At 34.7% G+C, this 19,014-nt stretch overlaps 1 protein-coding gene and 1 pseudogene across 2 annotated transcripts; both read right to left on the bottom strand.

Annotated features, from left to right (window-relative positions):
* Positions 1–2,406: 2,406 nt before the first annotated feature.
* LOC143618964 (large ribosomal subunit protein mL102 (rPPR5) pseudogene) lies at positions 2,407–7,534 on the bottom strand (annotated as a pseudogene). The gene is made up of 2 exons (XR_013151120.1): positions 5,178–7,534; positions 2,407–2,750 (listed from the first exon to the last, which is right to left on the bottom strand). The product of XR_013151120.1 is annotated as a large ribosomal subunit protein mL102 (rPPR5) pseudogene (transcript).
* Positions 7,535–10,097: 2,563 nt separating this feature from the next.
* LOC143618899 (synaptotagmin-3-like) lies at positions 10,098–15,280 on the bottom strand. Its single transcript, XM_077090951.1, has 11 exons — positions 15,081–15,280; positions 13,981–14,079; positions 13,851–13,901; positions 13,645–13,768; positions 13,160–13,380; positions 13,003–13,077; positions 12,848–12,924; positions 12,510–12,765; positions 11,442–11,810; positions 10,317–10,451; positions 10,098–10,245 (listed from the first exon to the last, which is right to left on the bottom strand). Exons 1-11 carry the CDS (start codon positions 15,189–15,191, stop codon positions 10,117–10,119), a joined length of 1,647 nt encoding a protein of 548 aa, XP_076947066.1. The 5' UTR covers positions 15,192–15,280; the 3' UTR covers positions 10,098–10,116.
* Positions 15,281–19,014: the final 3,734 nt, after the last annotated feature.

Here is a 19,014-nt window from a genome sequence, read left to right as displayed (position 1 = left end):
TCGTGTATTTAATTTTTCTCAAGTATGAGACATCATTCCAGTTAGTGAAGGCTAAAACGTATGGCATACATATGATATCCATATTTTGTTCATGCCATTAGCAAAGTACGTTATGTAGTACTTAGCTGACAAAAATGTCAATGTGTGTGCCACTTGCTCCGCACATTATTCGTTTTCTTTGTATATCTAATATGAAAATGACAATAATCATAAGAAAGCTTATCAGGTCATCATCATTATTAGTTAAAAGTAATTAAAAATTTTAATTATTATCTATATATTTTATTTATTTATAGAGTAAAACACGCCACAAAAGCAAGCTCTGTACATTGACTATATGTTGGATATTTGTGCTTAGAAAACAGATTGTTAGTTATTGTTGGATGGTTGTCCTTGTATAGTGGTTTGATTGTCTTTCACCGGCTCCCAGGTTCGATACCTTATACATGTTTCAATTTTTGTCCTTTTTTTTTCTTTTATGTTATTTTAGTTTGTGTGCCCTTGTATAATATATTTCATTTACCTTTTTCTTAGTTTTTCAAGCATATTCTTTAGGGATGAGTTCGGTATCGATTTTGAAAATTGTAAATTTTTGGTACCCGGTGCCGAAGGTAAAAATTCAGGAAATAACGGTACCGTACCGTACCGTACAGACCCTGAAACTCAAAATTTTGGTACCGATCGAATCGGTACCAATTTGCTCATCCCTAGCATTCTTCATTTTCTAGTTAGGCTTTTGTCTACTAGCTATCAACTGGTTTTCGTAATTTCATATATTTTCTTAATTTCATATAATTAGGATTTTCCATGAGTGTTAGTTTTGTATTTTGCATGCGCTTATGATAATATATTACAATTATTATTATTATTATTATTATTATTATTATTATTATTATTATTATTATATAAAATTAACAAGTTTGATGCCGCAAATGGCCTATTGTTCCATTTGACGGCACCGTTTTGGTTGGTAAATTTTGTTTTTTTAGTTTAGTTACCATAATAAATGTAATGAAAACCGACCAAACGTCATTTTTTTTGTTTTAGTTATAATACCATAAAAAATCTGAAAGAAACCGACCGAGTTCGTGCAGACTCACTGCCTTTTTTAAAGCCCATGACCGACAACGCTACCGAACCCCCCCCCCCCCTGATAAATTGGTCGTTGTTCCACTCCGATTTATATCTTTTCGTTTTTTAGTTCTGGTACCGTAAGATACATAATCAAAATGGCTACATTTGTATCAAGTTATCGCCTTAATGTCTGAGACCGACAACACTTGGGTTTTACCACCGACCGGATTTGCCAACCAAATAAACATCATCTTAAATATTTTGTTTTCTTATATAGTTTTTATATGTTAATTTGACGAATTATATTTTTGGGTTATAACCCTTAAATTTTACCAATGGTGTCTATATCGTAACGAATGCCGCCAGTACTGACCGAATTTGTGTCGACTCATCGTCATGACGGTCGGGTTCTACCAACGCCTGAGTTTCAACGCTGCGATTTTCCCAGCTGCCCCGACGCAATGCGCCGGGTAAAAAAACTAGTTATATAGTATAAAGAAGAACTCTGGTTACGCTCTTCAATGATTTATCCACTTGACAAAATTTGATTGGGTCAAGTAATTCATTTTTTTAAGTGACAATTAAAACAGTTATGCGCGCCGACTGCCGACTCACTGTTATCACGCCCGGGACCAACAACACTTGGGTTTTACAAACAATCGGGTGAAATTTACCGGCCATTTTATATTCGTTCCATTACCGAGTTAATTCACCTCAACACACCGCCACACGCTCGAGACCGATATCGTTCGAGATTTACCAACGCCCGGGATGATTGGTCCACTTGTCAGCGTATGATTGGGCCAGGTAATTTACTTTTTTTTTGTTCTTTAAATTGATAATTAAGAGGTTATCTATGTCGACTCACCGTTTCCATATCCGGGATCAATAACGCTCGAGTTTACATAGAAACGGATTTACCAACCGTTTTGTTTTAGTTCCGGTACCGTACAAACATGACGAACCAACCAAATTTCCGTAGACTCACCGCCTCAACGCTCGAGAACAACAGCAGTCGGGCTTTACCAACGTTCGGGTTTTACCGACCGACGCCACCCATTGGTCTACCTTCATTTCTATAATTTTTTTTGTTTCATTTTTGATTTTAGTCCCGGTACAATAATACACGTAACCGAAACCGACCAAATTCGCATCTACTTACTTTTTCTCCCCTTGTGACCTAGAAGCTATCTTTTTTCACTGAAATACCTCCTATAGATATTTATTTATTATTACTTAGTTTAATTAGTTTAATAATAAAAAATAATAGTTATTTGATATCCAATTATCCAGTATTGCAATATCTGCTTCCCATAAAATAATAAATTATGTTAAAAGATTTTAAGTTTTCAAAATATCTTGGAAGCAAATGTTGGGCTGTGTAAAAGCCACATCCCATAGTTTTAAATCACTAGATGAAAGCAGACAAAAAGAGTATAGCAGGCAAATGGCAATCAATCCCACAACTGTCAAAAAATTAAAAAACAATCAAATGGCCAAGAGGGCTGATAGAGATGTAGATTCATCAAAAACCCTTCATAACTTCTTCCCTTAATGCCCCTCTCATTAATGCTGCGAAATATCGAAAGTAACCCTTATCGACGATTGGCCACGCGAACATCAGAACACCTTAGGATGTTGACTCGACAGGTTGCCTCGACCCAATTTGGATACGCCTAAAAGGATGTCAGAGACCGTTTTATTAAAAGTGACAAATAATTAAACAGTTCAAATAACAACCACAAACACTATTAAAACTCAATTAGTAGATCTGCAATTTTAATACTTTTTATTCACAAACAAGTTGTAGACGTGCCAAAAGAAAAGCTGTCACAGCAGATGTATAGCTCAGCTGACCAAATAGCTACACTAGCACTAAAAACGGTATTTTACATGTACCGGATTGGGCTAAAAAATGGTACAACCGGTTGAACCGGGTTATACCGGGAGGTTCAACCGGTAGAATAGTTTACATTATAATTTTCTATAAATGTAAATTAAATCCAAAAATAACCCAAAACTAAATGATTCCTATAAAAAAAATAAACCAAAAGTTAAATCAATATTAAAAAATTAATGCAAAAGCACTCAATTTTAAAAAAATAGTTCTAAATTTTACACGTTTGAATGTTAACTGTTGGGTTAAAAGTAATTTTGAAAAAAAATGAGCCGCAAATATCAAAAATTTCTCAAGCTTAAAACCGGGTTGCCGGTAAAAACCGGTATTTTAGACAAAAACCGCCGGTACGATGTTCTAGCATACCGGTCAAAAAAACAAACTCAAAATACCGGCATACTGTGCGAAATCCGGTTCAACCGGCCAGTTTAAACCGGTTTTTAAAACACTGACTAGCATACTAAGCACATACATCCTTGTAGGTTTCGAAACACAACTTGAATAATATGAATGGTTTCAACTTAACTTGAAAATCCTTATTTTCTGCTAGTTACATGAATACATCAAGTTAGCAATATATATATTATTGTAACTTCTTAGTTTCTTTTGTTTTTTCTTCTTTTTTTTTGTATTTATTAGGAAACTAGTATTAAGCCCCCGTGTTGCAGCTGGGGCATAAACCGTGACAAGTATTAATGCCACACCACCATAATCGACCACCAACACCAGAAAAACTCATACAAAAATGGAATAATACTAGGAGTGCAAATGAGCCGAGCTGCTCGCGAGCTACTCGAGATCGGCTCGTTAAAAAGCCCGATCGAGCCGAGCTTAATTGAGCCCGAGCCCAAGCTCAAGCCTAAAAATAAGCTCGTTTTATAAACAAGCCCGAGCCCGAGCTTTACTTATCAAGCTCAAGTCGGCTCGCGAGCCTAAACGAGCCTGCCATTTATATAATTTTTTTAAAATATATATTTAATAATTATTAATTAATAAATATATCGTTATGAAAAAATAAATAAAAATAACTAAATAATATATATTCATTTATACATAAAATTATAATAGAAAAATATATATAATAATTATAATTATATGAAAAAATAATTGATAAATAGTAAACGAGCTGAGCTCAAGCTTCAAAATCCATTCACGAGCCGAGCTCGAGCTCTGTGTAAGTTAAACGAGCCGAGCTCGAGCTCGGCTCAGCTCATTTGCACCCCTAAATAATATTAAAAAAAGTAAAAACCAAACGGAAAGTTGACGTAAAAACGTTGAACCACACACTCAAAATGTAAAACATATAAAATAATAACTAAGCTGATCTAGGACATGCACGATCGATGGTGCCATTATATGGGAGACATAACATGCGTAAAAACGTTAAGGTTAAACTGTAAAAGATGTAAAAGTATGAGATTAAAAGTAAAAAAAAAAAAAAGAAAGAAACCAAAAACCAACTATGCAACTTTGAAGATGGTACAAGTTTTGTTTCACAAAGTACATCCAATGATTCTATAGAAAGTTTCAAATTGTATATATAAATACTACTAGGATTTATACATACACAGGCAGGAGCCCTAAACTATCATGACCCAGTCATTAAAGGATGGGCTGATTTGGATTAAAAAAAATTTACATATGGGTCCATTTGGGTCATCTTAAATTATATAGCGGGCCTATTTGAGCCCAACCAAATTATAACGGGTTAAAACGGATCACTCCTAAAACAAATTGTAATTTAAAACGGGCCCAAACGGATCGACGCCACCCACAGCCATTGTTTGCCGCCTGCACAAACTGATGTCGCTTTCGCTTTCACCGTCGCTGCCATAAAATAGCCCTTTTTAACCCAATTTTCATTTTGCCCAACCCGCCTGGTTTATCAGACTTATTAAACAAGTAATACAAATTTTCCGCTACCAACGTATAATATAAATCTTAAAACAAAATACTAAAATTCAAAAACTGTTGGTAGATAACATTCATTTAAGGTATAAAAAAACACAAAAACAAAGCAAAAAATTGGTTCTCGGGTGCATAACAAAAACACGAAGCCCTTCGTCTTAGCGAAGATCAAACGACAATAAGTCAATAACATGTTCTATAAAATAAATCTAAAACCTCAACTAAAACAGTGAGATAGATGCATACTACAATAACTCCACCATATATTATTAATCAGAACAGTAAAAAAACAACTCACATTCAGTCAAGACGCAACCGCAGCTTGTTTCTTCGCTTTCTTGCCACCTGTCCCTTTAATCATCCTCGACAAAATATCCGCCTGTTTCGTATTCCCCTGTTCGTTTAATATCTTAATCAACTCCTCGCCACTGCTTTTATCCGTCACACCTCCTTTCTCTTTAATCTTACATAAAATCGAGTACGCGTTAAGCGTTTTTCCCGCAGCTAATAACGCATCCAAAACCTTGTCGTAAGTCGAAAACTCAACAATATAATCATGTTCCAAAACATAATCCAAAAGCTTCACCGCAGCAATCGTCTTCCCTTTCGCACACACAACCGACAACAAATGATCAAAGTCAGGGGCAAAACCGTCATTCATCATCAAGTCGATTCTTCCTAACGCTTCCTCGACATGACCCCGTAACAAAAGCGCTTCCAAGATTTTTATAACCAAATCTTTATGCTCTTTAACACCCTTTTCGATCATGATTTTCATCACCCGACTCGCGGTTTGCACCCGCCCGTTTTCGAACAAACTTTGCATTACCGACCCGTAAAGAACCGGATCAGGGCTATGCCCGGTTTCGATCATGCAGTCGAATGCGGTTTTAGCATCGGCCGGCTCGTTTTTCTTCAAGTAACTCTCGATTAGCAGCTTGTAAGACGCTTCCTCACACGGGACGTTTTTCCTCTGCATGATTTTCAATATTTCGAAAGCGGAATCGGGTGAGCCTTCGGTTGAATGACCTTGTATTAAACTATTAAAACCGACCGGATCCAACACGCCTAACTTCATCAATTGTCGGAATAACGTTTCGGCTTTACTCGTCATACCGTTGTTACATAAATAATCAATCATTGGATTATACGCGGTTGACCCGAGCTCTAACTTACCTTTTGTATTCAACACGGCTTCGTTTTCTATAAGTTGATCTAACAACTTAACCGCTTCATCGTAAACACCGCGTTTACAAAGACTTTCGATTATCACACCGTAATGTCCCGCTTCCGGGACAACGTTTAACCGAATCATGAACTTAAGCACGTCTGCAGCCGCTTCAAGATTCCCCGCCTTACACTGACCGGAAATCAACTGTAAAAAGACGGAATTGTCCTTCGGGGCGATATGCCGGTGAACCATTTCCTTCACGATCGTTTGCGCGTCCGTCATTTTATCCGATTCACAAAGCCCGGGTAACAAAACCGAATACGTAAAATCATTCGGTTTCATACCGAAACTCTTCATTTCTTCGAATAACTTCAACCCGTCATCCACTCGACCGACGTTAACATACCCTTTAATCATAGTCGTGTAAGTCACAACCGTCGGTCCGATATTCTTCGCTTTCATTTCAACAAACAACTTCTCACACTCGTCAATCTTCTTCACCCGATTAAACCCGTTAATCATCGTATTATACGTCACAACATTCGGCGAAACCGAAACCGAAACGTCCCGACTCTTCATATCCTCGAAAAACCGGGTCGCAGTCTCGACTCTCGACGAAAGAAAAAACCCCCAAATCATAATATTATACGTATGCCGGCTCGGACTTATCCCCTCACTCAACATCTTATTAAAATACCGTTTCGCCATCATATACCTTCCTCGTCTCATAATAACCTTAAACAAAACATCATACGATTTCCCACTCCTCGACACGCCTAACTCGTTCATACTATTAAAAATCTTGACACTCTCCTGAACAATCCCGGCTTTCCCGTAACTATCGATTAACGAAACGAATAAATCCTCGTCCCACTTAAGACCCTTTTTGGGCATGTCTAGTAAAATGCACCTAGCATGATTTAACATTGAATGTTTCCCTAAAATGTCTATGATCTTATAATGCAGTTCGCGGTCGGGTTTGTGTAAACCCGACCGTTCGACCCAGCGAAAGAACTGTAACGCGTGGTCCGGGTTGCGGGCGGCATGTAAGACGTTGTAAACTAGGTTATGGTCGAATAAAGGGGCTAACTTTCTTATGGAGTTTTGTAATCTTGTTGTCCAGGCTCTATTAGCCATCATTCTGGATATAATATCTTCTATCTTTTCTGGGTTTTGATGCTTACCTCTTGGGAGTCGTTGGTGGGTCTGGGTGGTTTCGGGTTTGGGTTGGTGGGTCGGGTCTCGATCCGGGTTTGGGAGGTGGGTTTCATCTGGGGGAGATGTTGAAGTGCAAAAGTGGAGTGATTTGAGGGTTTGTTGGTGGGTGGTGCAGATTCTTGAGAGGTTGGAGAAGAAGTTGTTGTTTGAGATATGGGATTTGGATGCAGAGATTAAAGACATGGTTTGTGGTGATTTGGAGGATGAAAATGGCGGAGTGATGGTGGTGATAAGTGTTTTGAGGGCTAGGGTTTTAGTTACAACGATTAGTGAGTCGACTCAGTGATGACTCGAGAGTGGAGTAGCAAAATAGGAAGATTTTTTCTTTCAATTTTGTTTTAAGCAAAATAAATGTTTTAGGTATGGGTGTTTTTCGGGTTTCAAAGTTTTAAATTCAGACCTGAAACCCAACTTCAACCTCTCACGATTACTTCAAGTTCGGGTATTCAGATTCGGGTTTTTTCGGGTTGACCCGAAACCTAGAATTCAAATCCAAGAACTAACCCGAATTACTTCGATTCGGGCATGGGTTTCTTGGTTCGGGTTAATTACGGTACGCGTTTTCTCGGGTTGGGTTTCGGGTTTTGAGTAAAGATGATAGCCCTGTTTTTAGGGGGTGTTTGAGATTTCTTATGAAAACTTCTTATAACTTTTCAATAAGTTAATAAGTTACAAAAATGTAACCTCTCACGATTACTTCAAGTTCGGGTAATTCAGATTCGGGTTTTTGCGGGTTGACCCGAAACCTAGAATTCAAATCCAAGAACTAACCCGAATTACTTCGGTTCGGGCATGGGTTTCTTGGTTCGGGTTAATTAGGGTACGCGTTTTCTCGGGTTGGGTTTCGGGTTTTGAGTAAAGATGATAGCCCTGTTTTTAGGGGGTGTTTGAGATTTCTTATGAAAACTTCTTATAACTTTTCAATAAGTTAATAAGTTACAAAAATGTAACTTATTAACTTATCACTCTCACAGCAAAAGCAAACCCAAACACCTTATTATTTTTCAATAAGTTAATAAGATACAAGTAGGCTAAAATAACAAATCCCAAACATTCCTTAATTTTACATCATAAGAAAAAGTTACAAAGTTTGTGATTTATCAACACTTATCTTCCCACATAATAAGTAATCTCCAACATTTTTTTACTTTTCAATAAATTATAAATAATAAGGAGGTAAAAATAAGAAATCCCAAACGCCCCCTTATTTTGTAAAAAGTTGTAATTTGTGACGGGTAATGAATTGTATATTTATACCCTGAAAGCTCATATCAATAAACTGCATGTTCATCAAATTTATCCAAACAAGCTTTATGGTAAACAAGGCAAGGCTTATTAACCGGAAACATAGGGATCATTTAACGATATTTAGGAATGGCCTGGTACTCCACCGTTGACATGTATTAGCCTAACTCTTCGATGGGGATTTGGCGAATGGATAGACCAAACTTCTCTCCCAAACTCTGTTAACCCGATGAGTTAAACTCAACTCGGATACACGAGTTTGACTTACAATCAAAATTTGTTTAGATTGAGCTAAAATAATATTTTATGTGTCGTGTTAAACGTTACCTCATGTAGGTTTGCAAAAAAATAATGTTGAATAAATGGATTTATGAAAATGAAACATCTTGTATGATTATCTGGGTAGGTCGGGCTCCCAATATGTGATTAATAAATAAAAATGTGTTGGTTGAGTCGTTCAGGTATGACACTTATGGTATGTTTGGCAAAACTAGCTGGTAGCTGTAGCTGGAAGCTGGTGGCTGGAAGCTGTAGCTCGTGGCTGGAAGCTGTAGTTTTTTAGATATATTTAGATGTTTGACAGAGTAGCTGGAGCTTTTAATAAAACGTATAAAATTACTAAAATAGGCATAACTAAAAACAATAATAGTAAATGTATTTATTTTGGAAGGTTATTAAAGTAAATTAATATACTAAAAGCTTGTAGCTCTTTCTAAACGCTACTAGTAGGAGCTTTAAGCTTTAAACTTTTTCTCCAGACCTAAAAGCTTCAAGCTCCTTGAACCAAACAGAGCTTTTAATTGAGTAAGAGCTTTTTCTTAAAAGCTTAAAGCTTGAATCTCTTAAAAGCTCTTAAAAGCTTCCAGCCAAACATACTTACTAGCACCTAACCCATTTACTCGAACATATACTTGATAAAAATATACTTTTAAATCTTATTTTTCTTTTATCTTCTTTGTTGAACGGCTATTAATCGTATTCATGTCGATGGCTTTTCGACCTAGTACCATATAGCGTTTATCCCCATTAAATAGGTGTGGGGTCAAGTCCCTTAACGTGGGCAATAGGTGGATTTCAGATGCAGAATTTATCAGAGTGTATACGTCGCTCTAAAAAAATTAATCCAGCTCTTGAATTTACATAGTTGTACATCATGAGATTCATCATTGATCACTTGAGAGGAAACATCATTTTACACATCTCGATACCTGTAATTAATGGATTATTCCCTTTATTTATCTTTTAATTATGTTTTGATGTCAATAAAGTCCCTAACTATGAACATAAAGGTTTGTAATGTTGGAAAAAATAACACTTGATATCTAGGCTTGTCTTTGATTTAAAAAAAAAAGTAATTATAGATAGAACATAGTATGGAAGTCATAGAAACAACTCACTTTTAATAGATGAGAAATACTTTGAATTTACATAAATAAATAAAGAGAACAACCTATCTAAAACAAAATGATTTTTGAGCACCATTTTAATTAAAATCTGTACTTTTCATCATAATATCTTTGTCACAACCAACAAATCTCTATGCAACCTTTGACAAACCTTCAAACAATGAACTCATTCATGTAACCATATCTGCAACTGTACATCATGTAGCATTCCATTCAATATCAACATGTATCATCCCATTTCGTGAGTTGATAAGATGGTACTTCTCATTAATCCGATTATTATAAACGACGTCCACAAGGTTTATATCCACATGCCCCAAAGCTTCCTGCATGTTAAGACATTCCTAACAAATGAATCATTTATACATTTGTTCTTGAAAGATATATAAAAGTCTACCTTTGATGAACTAAATCCGATCTTAAGCTTTCGTTTGCTTATTACTTCGATATGAATAACGTCCTCAAATGGAGGCTCGTCTAATACAAACTGAAACTCTTCGTTCCAACTTGGATCCTGTGTTTTCTTCATTATCTGTCGTAAAAAGTCAACCAAGTCAAGAATCAAACTACAAGTATAAACTAGTGAAATCATTATTCGTTAATATGCCTGTAAATGAGCCGAACGAGCACGAACACTTAATCAAACACATATTTTGTGTTCGTGTTCGTTTATTTAAAAAATGAACATGTTCATGTTCGTTTATGTACATTTGTTTAAATTCTAAACGAACATAACTGAATAAAGATAAACAAACATAAGTGAACATGTATTAACAAATGTAAATGAACACAAATGAATAGATATAAAACAATTAATTGAACACATATTTTGTGTTCGTGTTGGTTTATTTAAAATGGTTTATTTAAAAAATGAATATGTTCGTTTGTTTAAATTCTAAATGAATAGTTCACAAACATAAACGAATATAACTGAACAAAGATAAACAAACATAAATGAACATATATGAGCAAATGTAAATGAACACAAACAAACATAAACGAGCACAATGAACACAAATGAATAAATATAAAACAGTTAAGTAGATGACTCTTTAAGATAATATTTACTCCCTCTGTCCCGGTCAAAGTGTCTTAGTTTGAAAAATACAAAGTTTAAGGTAGATTAAATTATTGTTTTTTTGCTTACCAAATGACAATAATGACCTTGGAAATTGGGTCCACAAATATTGTTTATTAATGTTAGTTGTGTTTGTTTAAGGGTAAACTTGGAAATTGGCTAATAAATTTTAAAAGTGGACATTTGTAATGAGACAAATAATAAACAAAATGTGGACACTTTTAATGGGACGGGGGGATCAATTATTTTCTATTAATATGTAAATGAACATAAATAAACGAACGTTCACGAACATAAACGAACGAACGAAACATGTGTTCATGTTCGTTCATGTAATTAACCGAACACAAATTTTGTGTTCATGTTCGTTCGTTTATTAAATAAACGAGCATAAACGAACTTCCCGCCAAACATTTCCAGGCCTATTTAACAATCACTAATCACCTTGGTTTTACGTTTATCGCCTTTAAAAATGACTAAAGCGAAGGGGTTATTATGATGTTTCCCTTCAACATTTGTTGCACTGATTACAGTCACTAAAAGTAATCCTGGCTTGTTAACAAATTCACTCCCAAGGTTTTTGGAAACAGTTTCTTTCCTCATATAGAAGTCAATAGGCCCATTAAGTCCCATGTTTTCTTCCACAAATGGAACAAAAGTCATCTCAACTGTTATACTCCCTCTTGGCTTCCTGTTTCTAGTATCATTTGAATCCAAATTCTTGACCAAACCAATAGTCAACTCCTTTTTAACGTTCGGTTTTAATATCATCAAGGGAATAACTTGCATTCCTAGTTTGTCATGAAGCCCAACCTGCATACAAAGTATTACAACTCATCATCAAAATGAAGTTTTGATTTTTTTTCATAAATACACAACTTTTAATAATATTAACACAAACCAAACTACATCCGAATGAAGTTTTTTTTTATTTTTTATTTTTTTAATAAATGCATAACTTTTAATAATATTAACACAAACCAAACTACATCTGGATGAAGTGTTTTTTTTAATACATAACTTTTAACCAAGTTTTGATGTAAAAAATAAAACAAGTTTCTAGTTTTAGGTATCATTTGCAAAGAATTCCATAAAAAGGTATTTTAAACTAGTCGTGACGACTAGATTCTTGGTTTTAACGAGTAGTTCACAAAACTGGTCACAACGACTATTTTAGGCTAAAAAAATTTCAGGGACGAGTATTTTGAAGCACTAAACTTGTCGGGACGACTGTTTTAGGTAAAAAAATAGATTGGATGAGTTTTTATGAAATATTTGGTACTTTTCTTAATATTATATTATTATATTTCATTTTACTCATAATTAGTTTTATTTTATAACTTTTAAAATATAAAGTTTTACTAAATTTATTTTTTTATCTAGGTGCTGACATAAATTTTATTCAAAAACGAGATGGTCAAATTTATATCGGAGTTTTTAACTTTTTTTACCTAAAACTAGAAACTTGTTTTTGAAAATACCTATTTTGGGAATTTTCCCATAAAAACGCACCTTTTCCCAGTCGTATACGTATAATTCAAGAACTTGTGACATGTGATCGTTTACAGTAAGTTTAAACTCTTCGTTCCACACGGGGTTTAAATTTTTAGTTTTTACCGACGTTTTCTTGGAAGGAATAATCCTCCCAGCTCCACTAAGTTTAAGCTTAACGTATGGATCAGAAGAACCGAGTAAATCCATCTTTAAAAGGTCACTCGCACGTATAACTTTCACGTGCAGTATGCCCACCGGTTTGTTTGCTGCTCCACTGTCACCAAGTCGATATCAGCATATGACAAAATCAAAATCCAAACACGAAACACCACCTAATTAAGAAAAAGTTTACTTACACCGAAGCATCAAGAACCGGTATTTCTAAATACTGAGGCCATAGATAAAGACTAGCAATATATTTCTTAATAATATTCTGTCATAAAACCAACATTTAAACTAACTTTAATATTCGGATACGAAATGTTTTTAAAAAAATGAAGTAAAAGACGACCTGAATGAATTGATAGAGTCCCGGGATTGCCATTACATCGCCTCCCATTACTTTCAACCCGAAATCCACATCCGGCTAAACATATACACAACATAAAATTCATCCAAATATTAATATTTGATAACAAATGACTCATCTAGTTAAAAACCATACCTACTTTGTCCAATAAAGAAACAACAACATTAGAAAAACACGGGAAAGTTGGCACAAGCGGCTTCAGTGTCAACCGAACCGATGCAGTTATTTGCATATCTATTAACTGAACTTTGATCGGTAGATGTGAAACATTTAAAACAAGAATAATGTTGGGATTTCCAGCCCATTTAGCCGCGAGATCAAAGACCAAATTGTCCTCGTTCATTTCGTGCACCTTTATACCTGTCAAGTTAATACCAGCAGCCTATAACATGTTATGCAAAGTGTCTAATAATCTAATTATAATATTAAATATCAGAGTTAATTAAAACTTTCGCGGAATAACAATAAAGGTCAACCATTCATTACAAACATTCATAACTTGTCTTTTAAAACATAACATAAAATATAATATCAAATCATCATGACAAATCTTCAGATGTCAGCCTCTTCAGATCCTACCATGTGTCCCCCTAGCTTACTAATGATTAGTGAATAAAAACATACCTTGGATTATAGGAGGAAGACTTCCAAATGTAAGGCTTTCGAAATCTATGGATCTTATAAAATACAAGCCAATGTATTCATCAAATATCGGCTTACACATGCTTTCTATCATACCGCATATTGCCTATACAAGAATGAAATAAATGTGAGACATGAGTTACTTCTTGTGACTAAAGATTCATTAAAGTGCCGAAATTTTGTGTCACCTTATCGACGTAAGGCCACATATCACGAATAACATCATTTAACCAATCCACCTGTATTTTTAAAAACCATGCTGCATTGTTATAAAAAGTTTAAAGATGATGAGTAAGAATGTTTGGATATGGTACTCACTCGTTCATAGTCGGGGTGCTTTACCCATAATGGAAGCTCGGGTAGTATATCAAGCAATGAACTTTTATCAAGTTCTTGAATCGGTCTAATGTATGGATCCTGCAAGTGTAAGTTGAGAGTTGAGATGCCTCTAAATGACTATATCGATACAACATTTATATATTATAAGGGAGTATCAACAAAATACGCAAAGTTGACCCAAAAATTAACAAAATACTGGAATAGGCAAGCTTTTGGAACCTAATCAATTTAGGCGCCACCAATCATATTCGGCCACATAACCTCTTTAGGCTCAACTAGGTACCAGAGAGCGCTACCGGTTTTAAGTACAAAATGAGTTGGTATATATGGTAAGTTGCATTGCCCTAGATGGGCTACATAAGTGCCTAAAGGTGAATAACAAGGCTAAGATCTTACATGTCTGTCATTACTCTAGAGGAAACATGGCGGGAGCTTGGACAAAAACGTTAGGGGGGACTCAAACTGTATAAAAAAAATCATAAACCGGGGGGGAGGGGGGGGGGTGTTCTCAATTTTAAGGTTAAAAACGGGTTAATTTACACCAGGTATACAAATTTTCAGGCGAAAAACGGGCTAATCTACACTACTGCGCAAAAAAACAGGAGACCAGGGCCACCCCTGGCCCGGCCCTCAATAGGCTTAGCCCATATGCTCTGTCAGGCACCCTTCTGGACCAAACAAGCCAAATTTTAGGCCAACTACATATATGAAGGCTAGGCTACGATGGTGCCTAACAAAGCTGGTTGAACTATAAAGTTGCCTAACTAGTTAGGCACCATTTGTGTCTAACATCCCGTGCCTAGGCTCGTTCAGTGCTTAGCTGGTTAGGCTCCAGGTTGTACTAGTTAGGCAACGGTGTCTGACTTTTAGCACCTCTGGAGCCAACCAGCAAGGCACCGTTTTATAATAATATTGTACCATATGCCATGGTACAACATTATTATAATACAAGAAATATTCAACTCTAATGAACAAAACTAATTCCATTGAAACATGTTATCAAAAACACATATCACACACGTCTTAAAAAACAACTACAAGTTAAACCCATAATCACAAACACGAAACAAATAAGTCACCTTAAAATCTGTGGAGTCCGCGTGTCTAAAAATAAGAAAACCAATAGAAACACCAACCGGAATCCCAATCGCAAACCCTATGATCTCAAACAAGCTACCAATCATGCTCATCTTAATATTATTTCATTTGTATAATTCAAACAAATAACTTGATCATGGTTGTTGGATCATATAAACATATGGTTTATAAATGACTGTTTGGTGTCTTATAAGGAAGATAAACACAATGGATTTAAGAAATGGTCACTTAACGGGAAATAAAAGCAATGAATGATGGTTTATGGCTTGCAAGATTGTATATGAATATGAGATTGGTTTGCGTTAACGTAGTGCAAAGAGTGTTGTATCATGAAACATATATGATTAAACAGACAAAAATGGGCTTTTGAGGATGCGATACAAGACAAAAGAAGATGTGATCATGTGAATAGATACGAGGAGAGAAAGTGGATGTGTTAAAGAGTTGTGTTTTGTACCCTTCATTGTTTATGTTAGTATCAAGTTTACCCCTTTAAAAAATAATTTGTTTTACTAGTTGGAAATCATTATCTAATCCAAGACCCGCCCGACTCGAATGGCGACCCGTGTTGGGGAAGATTGGAGTGGATATATAGCAAGTTCAAGATTTGAATTCGAATTTCTTATATGAATTCAGATTTTTTATTAACGATTATCTCTTTAAATTTTAATTTCTTAGTTTATCTTGTTTCTCAGTTTATCTATTATCTGTTTAGTATAAATGTGAAACTATTTTATTGTTTAGCTAGTTTGATTATGTTTTAAAAAAGAATTGTAAGCGTGAACATTGACTGCGGAGGTTTTCAGTTAGAAAGGTTATGAATTAATCATTTGATTTGAGTCATTTGAGTATTACCGTGGATTTGAAAACCTGGGTATAAATGAGCTGACCAAACCAAGTCTTGTCTATGTTGAGTTTGCTTCGTTTAATTTATGAGAGCTCTATCTGTAAAACTCAAGCTCGGCTCGTGGGTAGATGTTTGCACTTAGACTCTGAGCTATTTTTTTTTAATTATACTTTAACTAATATGTGTGTACATTTATATAATAAGTAAATTTTATAAGTATAACTTTTATTTGTAACAAAATATATGTTATTTAATAATGTTTGTTATAATTTTATATATAACAATAAGTATCATAAAATATATGTTTAATATATTAAGTAAATGTTATATAAGCTATTTATTAGTATGCTAGTTTAGACTCGCAAGCCTAATCAAGATCAACATATGAAGCTCAGGTTTGGCCTCCATTATTAAACATACCCTAATATAAGCTCAATCTAATTTAAGTTTTTGCTCGATTCAAGATTTTAGAGTCAAACTCGAGTGGCTCAGTCCGTTACTCCTTACCAATGACATATAGAACATAAAATTTGCCTCTAACCCGCTCTTTGGTCGCTATAACATTTGTTTATGACTCATTAGACGTGTTACTTTACTTAATTAAAAATATAACTAAAGCTAAACTGAAAAACAATGTAACGACTAGAAGTTGTTTGGCTGTTGCATGTGACAATTAACATGATGTAGAAAATGGTTTGTAAATATCACTTGTTCACTTCTTATGTTACCAAAAGGACAAAAATTAGAATTAGAATATTAAGTGAAATAATAGCAAACTACATGGATGGTTTATACAAATATATACAGATATATGATTGTGTTTGAACTCTAAAGTTTAGAAAATAAATAAAAAATGCAAACTTGTGACAGAATATTCCTAAGACTTCTTCTACATGACTATTCAACACCACACGTTTCTTCATCTAACTTTGAGATCTCAACACAATCGTTCATTTACTTCATCATTTAATACATTTAGTCATGGCGTATTTATATGGTAATAATACTTGTCACTTTATATTACACCATTAATTTGATACAGTATATTATATATTTATCTGATATTCAAAGATACGGTGTACTTTTCTATGATGATACCTATAAACAAACAATGATATATACGATAATGCAAGTTTTGGTAATGAACGCAACGCTAACTCTCCCGTGAGAAGATCATTTCACGTGTGACGCAGGGCGGAAACCCGGAGAAGAAAGCAGAAACCATGGGATTTCTTTTATAATATTTGGTATTGAATTTCAATACTAGTTCTTGAATTTTGTTTAATATGTTACACATAGCCTAATTAGTTGAAAATGAACTTTAATTGGCCCTTGAGATAGTGTTACATATGTGAAGTTTAACGATTTTTTGCATAATTGTTAATAATAGTTAATTAATTAGTTGAATAATTTCTATAACTAGATCTTTTATATATATACACTAAACTAGATTTAGAGCCCGTGTAATACACAGGATTATATAAATTATAAAATTACATGGAAAAAATAGTCAATTTGTCAAATCCCGAATCTTTTGATTATTTCCAAAAATGTCAATAAAAGTAAATTTGAAACCCGAATCATGTTTAAAATTCTAACTTTCATCCGTTTGACATTTTAAAGTCAACACTTTGAACCCGTAACAAATCTGACGATAAATCTATTTGTATTCTCAAACTTTAAAAAATACTCAGATTTTTCATTTCGACCCGTAACAAATTTTGACACAAATGTATTTAACTTGTATCAAACAATTTATTTACCAACTCTTGACTGTATAAATCAAATTAAAGTTTCCCAAAACCCGAAACAATCCTACATAAAAAATCAAGAAATTAAATATGATAAATTTGTTACATATGAAAGTGATTGGTATATATTTATCAAATAACCGAAAAAAATATATAGTTTACTAAATTAACTTAAAAAATAAATTGATAGATTTAAATCATATATTTATAATTTATAAATTTATATGACAAATGTATATATATAATATAAACATAATATAAAAGGAAAGTAAATATGACATACATTAGGGTCAATTAAGATCTTGGTTTTGGAGGGAAAAATATTATGAGGTTTAACCATAAACTGATATGTGTTACAGTTATTTTCTTTTATTAGAATAGGTAGATACATTTATATTTGATATTTCAAAACCAATATTATGTCACCTAATTATTTGTCTTTTGCTTTTTGCTTCTTTTTTGATATGGGTTCTAGCAATTTTAATTAGGGGGTGTTTGTTTTTTCTTCAAACATATTCAAGGGAGCTAATGTCTGCACGCGCGCAGACATTACCCTTGAAGACTGTTTGTTTTTTTTCTTAAAACAGATCTTAAGTTATCTTCTTTCATCTTAAAAGAAAAGCAAAGAAATCTTGCTTAAAACATCTTCGCAAAAAAATCATACTCTTATCCCTTTGAAGCCACCCTCTCATCCACTCCTCCCACCACCGTCCGCCACCACCACCCACCGTACGCCACCACCACCATCCCCCACTGCCACCGTCCACCACCATCCACCGCCACTACCCACCGTCCGCCGCCACTACCAGCATCCACCACCACTACCCATCGTCCGCCACCACCACCACCACCACCATCCATCACAGCCACCACCAATCACCACCGTCCACCACCCACCACAACCGTTCATCACCACCACCACCCACTGTCGGACGCCATCACTGTAACACCCCGACCAAAGGCGGATTATACATCGGGGCGCCACATATTGCTTCATTACTCGCGACACTATTGGTGTCAATATTTATTAATACACATTTTATCGCGCACGCGCAGCGGGGAAAATAAAGAACATAAATCAAACATAAATCAATATATTATAAATTATAACATTCAAACAACATGAACTTGTCTTGATACATTTTAATTCTAGGTCCAAAAGTAAAAACGTCCTACGTGTCCACAAGCTCCAAAACAGCTACTGCAAACCTGAACATGTGTTAAAATAAACGTCAAACACTTGCGTGTTGGTGAGAAATCAAGTTTAATAGATAATCATAGATAATCACAGTAAATCTGCGCGCAACACGTGTATGT

This window comes from Bidens hawaiensis, unplaced genomic scaffold, assembly GCF_021521415.1.
Source record: "Bidens hawaiensis isolate Kalapana, Puna unplaced genomic scaffold, B.hawaiensis_p1.1 tig00002343_1, whole genome shotgun sequence".
Lineage (NCBI taxonomy): Eukaryota > Viridiplantae > Streptophyta > Magnoliopsida > Asterales > Asteraceae > Bidens > Bidens hawaiensis.
This window is presented reverse-complemented; position numbering and strand designations above follow the sequence as displayed.